This window comes from Sander lucioperca, chromosome 3 (genome assembly GCF_008315115.2).
Source record: "Sander lucioperca isolate FBNREF2018 chromosome 3, SLUC_FBN_1.2, whole genome shotgun sequence".
Lineage (NCBI taxonomy): Eukaryota > Metazoa > Chordata > Actinopteri > Perciformes > Percidae > Sander > Sander lucioperca.
Window position 1 is genome coordinate 23,144,993 of NC_050175.1, and position 10,676 is coordinate 23,155,668.

Genomic DNA, 10,676 nt, shown 5'->3' on the forward strand with positions numbered 1-10,676 from the left:
TCCATCACTGTTGTGTTCAAATGTATTTATTGCTGGGTTATTGCCTATCTTTTTATCTTCTATCTGTCTCTTGGGTTTCTTTTTTTGCCCTGTACAGAAGATCCCCATGCAAAAGAGAGTGCAGTACTCTCATTGGACCACCCTGTATAAAAAAAGGTAGTTTGAATTAACAATTTGTAGAAATGAAAACCATAGAGGTCAATATGCTTATGTAATTTCAGATGCTGATCTGTAACTTTGAATGGTACGTTTGATGAGTAATTTATACATTTTCTAAAATGTTATGTTTAATATTCAAACATGAAAACAGGAAGGTCATCTAAGCTGGCACTCATCTCATATCCATTAGGCTAATTGGCTGAGTCATAAAATCAAACACTGGAATAAAGTCACCAATAATATTAGCACTCATTGTTTATGATACCACTTTGTTTTGCTGCTGTTTAAATTTCGAGGTAGGAAAATAAATAAAGAAACTGCATATGATTAAATCCTCCCTCCACTGCACCTGTGTTTTACATGTTTATCAAATCCAAAAGGTAACCATTCAAGCATCACAAATTACCACTCCCCCATAACGGAGCAGCACTCTCCTGTCCTCCCCATCCCGCAACAACCTGGAGGAGAGAGAGCGCAACTACATCACTGCCCCTGCCTCCTCCTCACAGCGTTGGTCGCCATCCATCCCCTCTCCTCCTGTACCATAACAGATGGTGGGAACAACATTGCATCCACCGGGTACCACAACAATAGACCGCAGCATCCAGTCCAGACAACGCTGGCCTTGCACCATCATGCTCCTAGTGCAGGACTGCATGAGGCTGTGAGTGCCGTCGTGATTCATTTCACGCGGTACCAGCACCACCACGGCCACGGAGGAACCTTCTTGCGACTGTTTGGGCTCTCCATCGAGCGGGGGAAGATGGCCGCTATGAAAATATTAACAGGCACAGGGCTCTTCTTGGCTTTCTGTGCGCTCGGGCTGCTCGCCATGGCGATTTGCACCGATTATTGGTACGAGACCGACGCGAGGAGACATCGAGAGAGGTGTAAAAACTATGCCAACAAGCGAAACGATCCAGGGTACATCTACATTTCAAACCATAACCTCCCCCTCCAGATGCCTCCAAAGAGCCTGGAGAGGAAAGGTAACGGCCCAGATGCTGGAGCTCTCATCAGGGGGAAGCGGCACTTTCTGGCCGCTGCGTCTGCCATGGAGTCTCATTGCAGTCGGCAGTTTAACTCCACCATCTCCGGGCTCTGGAGGAAGTGTCACCGGGAGGGATTCGATCTGGAGACCGAGGACCTTATTTACAAAGGTAAACACGAGCAGTCTGGCTTCTCTTGTGTGCACCAGGCCGTGGTGCTCAGCGATGAGCTCACACCTAGCCTGACACAAACAGGATGATACAGAGGCCCACTCTCTCCTCTCACATTAATGTCTGTCTGCGTGTTCATTCTGCGGGTTATAAAACTAGATGAAGATGTCTTATTAGAAGATTATGTCTCTTTTCTTCATTTGTATATTTCGCTGTCCATGGTGCTGAGTGAACCCCCTTTTGCTGAGTCCCTCTCTGAGATAATGGCTGCTCCTATATTTTCTGAACCCGTTTTGCATCTATAAGAGACTAAACAACATCGTGGGTTAATGTCATTAAACAGGAGATTTCATGCTGCTAATGAGGTTGAATCATTGACACATTTGGTTTTAATTTTGGTCAAGAGCAGAGAAAACATAATGCACAGCCCCCCTCATTGAACAACAATGAGAAGCCATATTTCAGGCCTCACTCGTTTTTGCTGTATCTGATCCAGACCCAACATCCTAAAACTGAGCAGATACACAAATAGGGAAACCATGTGTAGAAAACATGGGCTTCACAAATTGTTGTTGTGATTATTGCTGTCAAAGTAGACCTCAGTTTACCTAAAAACAGACCAGTGAGTTTTCTCTTCCAAGCATTACACTCTGAAAATTGTCAAGTACACCATGTTGTATCAAAAATCCATCTATGTTTGAGCCCGCACCTCTTTACCTACCTGCATATAATGAATAATGCCATTTTACATTAAGTTTAACCATTGGAATTGTTGAAATGTTTCTAAAATTAACAACACAAGGTCTGTAGGCTCTGGAGCAAAATTAGTATAATGCTTTCAGCTCTTCTTTAATCATGATATAGTTACAGCAGTGTAGAGTTAATGTGCATAAAATCAATTTATATCCACACATAAAGTGTACATAATGGCAATACAGTTATGTTTTTGTTTAATTGACTATACCTCTTTGTCATACAGGGCTAGACTTTATGGTAGTTAATCCAATACAATACCTCTGCAACACATATTACCTTAGAAGCTTGTTATCTTACTATTGTTGTTGACATGGTGTTGATTTAGTTCTGCTTTAAAGTTTGAGGCTGTACTTTGTACTGTTTTTTTAACTGGATAGCATAAAGTATGAAAATACATTAAATGTGCTTGCTACTACCAGCTGCTGCACCTCTTTGTTATTATATAATGGAATCTATTTGCTATTCGTGTTAGTAGACCCAGACCTAAATACTATATGTAACCTAATGTAAGTGAACACACAATATAATGTAAATCAGCTTACTTAGCCTTGTCTGATTCTTAAGATCATATTTGTTCCTTTTCGATAATCATGCTTAGGGGCAATATTGGCGTCAATATCTGAGCAACTAATATCATATATTAACACTGTATTCACAAAGTTTTTATAACAGCCTCAGGGTTTAAAAGAGCGAACTGTATATAATACAGGTGTTGTAAAAGCTTAAGATAAAGTCAAAAAGGCAAAATACAGCTTTTGTCCCAGCTTTCCTCTGTCATTTGCCATGTTCAATACATTGGAGATACATTTACTACCATTTACACATTATATTATATGCTAGTACATACTGTATGTGATGTGATATGACATTTACGTACTGTACATAACACACATAAATTTACAACATTTAGTTCATGCGCATCTGTTTGAAAGCAGGGTGATCAAGTTTAAACTCATAAGAGAGATCAGATGTCAACATCCATTCAGATTTTTGTGGGACTACATTACTTTAAATTATGTCAGGGCTCTTACAGGCCAACAATAAATACACATCCTTCAAGTGATGCAAATTACAAAACTGTGTTCAGAAAATTGTTTCCTCGTGAACTTTGACAGTGCACAGATATAAAGGTGTCGTCTAATTATGATTACAATCTTGATGATCAGTGTTGTGACAGCATTGATGTCAGGGAAATAACAAATGATGCTGGTGTGGACACATTTACGCACTGCTATGGTGTCAAATTAACATTAATTTGAACATATGCTCCACATACAGTGCATTTTCACTGAGTGTAGAGTGTCATTGAGTGTTGATCTTTAAATGTCATTTTATTAGGACTTTCACACAAACAGGTGTGCAGGGCATTGAACGTTTTGCCCACTATTTTCTCAGTTATAGTAATTAAAAAACAGTTTCCTATGAATTGTGAAAGTCTTAACTGAAGTTACATTTTTCCATAACATGAGATGTACAGTATTAAATTGCAATTGCGCAAGCAGCTTGGTATAGGAAGCTGAATTGCTGATAAAAGATTATTTAGATGTACTGACGTCATCTCAACAGTAAATGGTGTTATGCATGCAGTAGTTTCCATTTCACACATCTGTTTCATGTGTGCTACTAGCTTTAGGTGTACCTCAAATGCCTAAATGTAGCAAGCTTCTATTTGGCATCACATGTTGGATTTTCTATACCAGAAAGATTTGTCTGAAAAAACATGAAATATTTGGACTAAAACGCCACCCTGATAATATAAACCTCTTCCTCATAATAGTAGCCTTGGGTGCCTCAACAAAGAATATTCAGATCAAAGCCTAGAAGATCACAAACCTGACTATGAGAAGGAAAGAGTTTAACAAAGTTTGACAAAAGGTTGGACAAAAAATATGGAAATTTAAAATTATCAAACCATTGAGCTACTTATTAAAAAATAAATATGTCTGCCATCTAGCCTGTTGTGACATTATGTAAAGTACTGTAGAAACTCCCTAAAATATATAAAGTTGTGTGTCTTTATGGAGTAGGAGCTGGACTTAAATTCTGAAAATACCTGACTCTGAATGCTTATTTTGAATTCAGTTTATTGCACTGACATCACATTCACTTTAAATCAGAACAATGAAGCTTCTTTGTGTAGCCTTCGGTAGAATAATTCATATTGTTTCCTAATCCCCCTTTAATAACAATGTAGGAGTGGTTGGGAACACGAGGTTAATAGGGCCATCTCAGTAAATTAAAACTCAGTGAGGGTGTAAAATAAATATTAAGCTTTTCTACCATGTGTTTATATTATTTCATAATCCTACAAGTTGGGCAAAGGTTCAGAATGAGATTTCTACTTCATTTTCTCTCTCATATTTAAAGATGTTTGGTCTCCAGTTGTAATTGTTTCCATCTTCTCTTCGCCAGGAATAATTCAAAGATGTACCCCAGTCAAGTATCACTATTCTTCGTCCATCCTACCACGAAATTTACCCATCAACATCACAAAGACCATACGACAGGATGAGTGGCATGCACTGCGTAAGTTTTAGTGTTGTCTGTCTTCATGTAGTTGGTAAGACTTGTTGATTTAGTCACTGATCTGTTCAGATCTGTTCTTTCACCTGTTCTGCTTTCTGCTTCTGTTTTCAATAAACAATCAGTTTAATTGATCATTTTAGCAATAAAAAGAAAGAGAAGAATAAATAAAGAGAAAAGGTTGAGAAAATCAACAATCGACCATCTAATAATGGCCAATACTTAATTTTAAGTCTTCTTATTCAATAACCATTTTAAAACGTTATGCTTAAGACATGCTTTTTTTTGCATTCAGGGGTTTAGTTGACTATATGAAATTTTGCGTTCCTCAAGGCACGACTTTGGGCCCTATCACTTCTCGACTATTGCTGCTCCCTGTACACGTTTCTCCAAAAAGTCTCTCTAAATCATACAAAATGCTGCAGCTCTGCTCTTAACTGGTTTCAAAAAAATTCACCATATTACACTTGTTTAAGCTTCTTTACATTGGCTACCTGTGGCCCTGTTTGTTTTGGCACCTTCTTATATCTCCGAGCTACTCTCCCCTTCTGACCAAACACGCTGCCTGAGATCCTCAGGCAAATCCCTGTTATCCGTTCCAAAGTAAACCTAAAAACTAAAGGTGATGGTGCTTCTGCTGTTAGAGCCCCCAGACTTTTGAATGCCCTGTCTGAGGAGATCAGGCACGCTGAATCAGTGCCCCATTTTAAATCACTTCTCGAAACTCACCTGTACAAAGCTGCTTTTAATTCTTGATTCTGTTGCTTTCATATTTGTTTATTTTGTGCTTTACTTATTTACTTACTTTGTCTGTTTGTTTTAATTTATTTTACTGTTTTTACATTATTATTTGTAATTGCTTATGTAGTACTTGCTTTGGTACCTGATACTTTGTCTTTATATATATATATATATATATATTGGGTTTTTTTTATTTTTTACAGCCATTTTCCCCCACGTCTAGACTCATGGCCAGAGGTTATCAGGTCATCACTATTAGGAAGCCATTAGCTTTAGTGTGACTTATCTGTGGACATTAGGTCTGACAGATCAATGATAGGCTTGTATTTCTTACTTGATATCCTTGTTCGTAGAGAAAGAGTGAAGGAGTTGTTTGACCTTCGATTACATCAGTATGATTTTCAGTTTTCAAACCCTTTTTTTCAGCATTGAATTTAGTGTTCTGCTCTGATATCTTATGTTTTAAACATGCTACATGCAAAGCCTTTTCTAAGCTATTATTCCTATTCTTAGTAGTATTTATATATACCCATACTCTAGATTTCTCTATACCTATTAGTGCTATATTATTAGCATCCATTACAATTTTATCATCTATTGTAGCTTATCGGGGTAAAAGTTGGTAGTGGTACTGACTAATTAGTATTACATTTCCATACTGTTTTTTTAATAAGTGACCAGCAGGTCAGCTGAATAGGCAAAAATCTGAAATGTATCTCCAGATAAGTATACATCTCAGCATACATGAAGTTTCTAAAAAACAAAATAAAGAATGAATATGTATTTGGGTTTAATTTTAGGTTTTGTGTCAAAGACATTCATATTTCCTTTCCTATTTCCCCGTACCGTTTCTTTTTAGAAAACTTGCAAGGAAATGGAAAATCACGGACCCATAAAATAAAGTGTTAACCTTATTGTTTTTTAGTTAGTTCTTTATAAGTGCCTATTAAGGATCCCACGTTTTCTGATTGACAGTGTAATTAAAGTAATGTTATAATAATTTTCAAATGAACTGGTGGGTTAAAAACATTTCAGTGTGGTAAATTGAAAGAGATGCTTCACCATCAGCTCTGCAGTTCGAGGGCAACAGATTCCAGCTTTGCCACAACGCAAAATTAGTAATTACCAATTCAAACAACAGTCTTTAGATTCACTGTTCAGTGGTCACGTTTTCCCCTCTGCCTGCAGATCTAAGAAGAATGACGGCTGGCTTTGTGGGCATGGCCGTGTCCATCATTCTCTTTGGCTGGATCATTGGAGTGCTGGGATGCTGCCAACAGCATGACCTCATGCAATATGTAGCTGGGCTACTATTTCTCATGGGAGGTACTGTGAGAGCACATATGCCCACATCCATACACAAACATGCAGACAAAATCCAATTTTGTTCAATTTCTGTATTTATTTGGTGACAAATCTTTGGATTTGCATGATATACTAGATTAATGTCCTGCAGTAACATGATTCCTGTCCTGCAGTAAGATGCACAGCACATGTAGGAATTTAATAATCAAACTGGAACAATTTTAAATCACTGCTTGTCTCTTCCGCTCACACAGGAACATGCTGCATCATCTCTTTGTGCACATGCGTGGCAGGAATCAACTTTGAGTTATCCCGCTACCCCCGCTACATGTATGGCCTCCCTGAGGACATTAGCCATGGCTATGGCTGGTCCATGTTTTGTGCCTGGGGGGGCCTCGGTCTCACATTGCTGGCTGGCTTCCTCTGCACCTTGGCCCCCTCCCTGAGCACACCCGCTCGCACAACGACCCACAAGCCGAGGCAGGAGAATGGAACCGTGTGACGGAGACGTCGTGAAGCGACTGACCCACCGAACGCACAAACCACACCCTTCCAACCTTGATGTTTAACTCTGAAACAGTTTTTGTCTGATCACCATCTCACACCACCCACGACATCGCCATCTCCCTTCAGTGTTCAGTGTGCCTGAGTTGTGACAGAAGGAGCAAAGTAATGACAAACTTACACACCTAATCTCGAAAATCCCAGAGGGACCTCCAGGAAAACCAAGACTAACACCTACAGTAATGTATGACTGGGACATGGCTCTCATAGCTCAAAGAAGACATTGTTGACAGTTTGACATGCTGACTTTATGGCGATCTAAAGGTGACTGTTTTCTCTGAAGAGAATTTGTCTTAAAATGGTGCTCTCTTAAATACATAAAGCCACACACACTCCCACGCAGCACACACACGCACACACACACACACACACACCAGCACATGCTTTTCCACACATGCTCAATTACTCCGGATGAATTATGGGAGACATCCTCCAAAAGGAAATAAAAACACAGACATCATACCAGAGCATCTTGTCAGCATTCCTCTTTCAGTTAGGTGTTATTGTACGTAATGAAAAAAAATCTGGCACTGACTGCCCATAGCTTATCTTTAGTGTAGCACACTAACTGATATCAACCATGAGCCCCAGGGGTAATGTCTGCAGCCTCTGCAGAGCACAAAATGGATCGATCAGCGTGGTCAGTACGATAAAATACACTAGTGGAGTAAATCTTCATTGAAAAGAAAATCATTTGATGCTTCTTTAAAGATTCTATATGTACAAATGCAACTCTATGTAGATCCAGATCATTGTTTGTGTAAAGTAGATTTTGAATAGGAATGTTTGTTTTTCTGTTTGTTTCGAGGTGATGATGGCTGACAGTTAGGAGAGGATAAAGAGTTACAGGGATCTATAGGAGCAGGAATCCATTATTGGATTCAGCAACGTAAAGGTATTTTGCGGTACCAAACTGACAGACGCGACCCCGTTGTTTGCTGACGAGAGCAAAACTAGAAACCAAACTGTGGAGGAAGTATTTGATTGCTCCATTGTTTACCCTCAATATTGGTCAGCCTTTTTGTGTAATACAAGCAAGTTAAGCAAATTTTAAAGGAAAAAAAGTACAACTTCAGCGTCCCGCTAAAAACAAAAGCACAAATCATCATCTGCACTAAGTACAGTAACATAGTAACATCACACATTGGTAGAGGGCCAAAGTGTCTGTCAATCATGTCTTGACTAAAGTCTGGCCCAGTAACGGCTGAAACAATGAAACAAGCAGAATATGGAAGATCATTTATGAGATAGACATCATTGTTCCCACAATGCAATGCACACAGGAAATGGAGAAGCTTGTTTTTTATAGATGTGGATGTAATAAATCCATAAAACAAGTTTGTTTAAAAGTTCAAGATTGATGAAGGCATTCCAAATTTCCAGTTTGATTGATGTGTTGAACACATCTTGTATCATTTCTTGAGCAGTAAAACACATATTTACTGTGTACTAAGTTACAGAATGGTACACTGTGTATTATGTAGTGTGAATACTTTTGTGATTCAATGGTTTGAATTAAAAATACCTCCAAATCTGGAATTAAAAAAAGCACAAATGGTAATTTCAAAATTACAGTATGCAGTAATGCATGTTAAAAGCTGTATTCCTGTGTACTCATTTTGTGTTTTTATTGGGGTGCGCTCACACATGGAAAATGACTAAATGAAGTGTACTTAAAATCACAAGTATAAAATGGTTTGATTTTGAAGTGTTGTGTTAATGGACAACATTTGGAATACAACAAAATAACGAGTGAAAATAAAGTAATACATTCTTGGAAAAACATTTTTTATTTAAAATCGGAAGTGCCATTTTAAAATTGACAGTTGGATTAATGTGTGGTGCCCATTTTGAATTGTGGGTCATTAGTACGAATCAGTAAGATACACCAGTTTTTGTGTACTAACTTACAAAATTGTACACATTATAGTATGTAGTATGGGATGGGGCAACATGAAAGGTTTTGAAAACGGAGTGTAGCAGACTTTAGTTTGCTCAATGATAAAGGTAGAAGCGGTTCTCTTGGTGACACTTGTGGATGATAATAACTCACAGAAGCTAGTTTTCTGTGACGCAGATATGATTCCCCCCCCCCCCCCCCCAGTCATTAGAACTCATTTATTTTGAAATCGTCACAAGTTCATGAAACAAGAATATTACAGCCATGTGTGATGACGTTTTTATGAATTGCTGGAGCTGAGTCATGAGATATTCTATCAGCTATGTCAAATAACTTTCTTAGAAAAAAAAAGGTGTTATAATGTGTGTTGACAACACTGTGTGTGATGTTCAGTCCTTTCACCATCACCATTAACCTCCTCATGAGGCTACCACTTTTCAGAAGTCGAGGAAATTAACTGAGGCATGATTGAAAACTGTATCTTCAGTGTCTTGTTGAATCTTTGCACTTGGCTGGTTTTGAGCAGGTGGAGTTATACATTATATGTTTGCAAGGTCACATACCGGAGCAAAAGATGATCAGAGCATGTAATAAGCACCCTGTTCTGTCTTTTACAAAGAGATTGGGTTTATACCATGTTGTGTGTTTAGGGTCAGTCAGTCTAGGCTCTTATTGTGAAAATATTTATGCCAGAAACAAGGACATACCATAAATATAAAACTATTTATATCTATGGTCATTACACTAACAACTGAGTCAGTTTATTTTCTGACATCCTGCGACTCACAGAATGCAATGCTGTTTGGTGTTTTGGTTTTATAAAGTTTTAAGTTCACACCCCAACTGATGCACAGTAATTTAAGTATTACTGTGAGCAGTAAACTGTAATGTATAAGTACATGATGCAAGTATAATGTGTTGTTAGGACTAAAGCACAATTGCACACAACTCTTACAAGTTTTTTGTTTATTATAGTTGGGAAATCTGACTTTTCCAGTACTGATGTGCCACCACTGCACATGTGCAGGACTTTGTCAAAAAAGTATTACAAGCAACAAATTTAAAGCACATATTAACGCCCCTATATCTCCAATAGTAAATTTCAAGGACACCAACAACATAACTGTCTGATTTTAAAATGAAGATTTTTTTTTTTTTTGGATTGAGTTTTAACACAGAAGAACAGTAGCACACAGTAGCAAGATTGACAAAACATTAATAATTACAGTATGTGCTTTAAAAAAGGAATGAGGTCAACACAGTGTAACAATGCATTTGAAATTGTTGTAAAATCTCTCTCAAGTGGCAACTTCCTGTGTTTCATGAGGAACTTAGAAATGTACTCTGTGCAATGAGAGATGCTCTGTGAAAACGCCACCGTTTAGAGTGGCACTTGTTTCAGTAGCACAGCTATTATTTTCTACAAGTCATTTATACTGGTTCAATCCACAGCAGATGTTGTGTGGGGACTAAAAAGACATAACAGTCTTGCATGATCTCATTACAGTTAGTTTCTTTCATTATATTAAAACGTGTCCATTTTTAATTTATTTATTTTACTGAAATAA

At 38.0% G+C, this 10,676-nt stretch overlaps 1 protein-coding gene across 1 annotated transcript; it reads left to right on the forward strand.

Moving 5' to 3' along the window:
• Positions 1-605: 605 nt before the first annotated feature.
• On the forward strand, positions 606-10,281 carry si:ch211-150g13.3 (transmembrane protein 178B). The gene is made up of 4 exons (XM_031324154.2): positions 606-1,319; positions 4,488-4,601; positions 6,528-6,665; positions 6,899-10,281. The coding sequence occupies exons 1-4, from the start codon at positions 923-925 to the stop codon at positions 7,144-7,146; spliced, it is 897 nt and encodes a 298-aa protein (XP_031180014.1). The 5' UTR covers positions 606-922; the 3' UTR covers positions 7,147-10,281.
• Positions 10,282-10,676: the final 395 nt, after the last annotated feature.

Coding starts and splice junctions, on each gene's coding strand:
- si:ch211-150g13.3 (XM_031324154.2), top strand. CDS start 923: ATGGCCGCTATGAAAATATTAACAGGCACAGGGCTCTTCTTGGCTTTC. Junction 1,320..4,487: donor CGAGGACCTTATTTACAAAG/GTAAACACGAGC, acceptor TCTCTTCGCCAG/GAATAATTCAAAGATGTACC. Junction 6,666..6,898: donor GCTACTATTTCTCATGGGAG/GTACTGTGAGAG, acceptor CCGCTCACACAG/GAACATGCTGCATCATCTCT.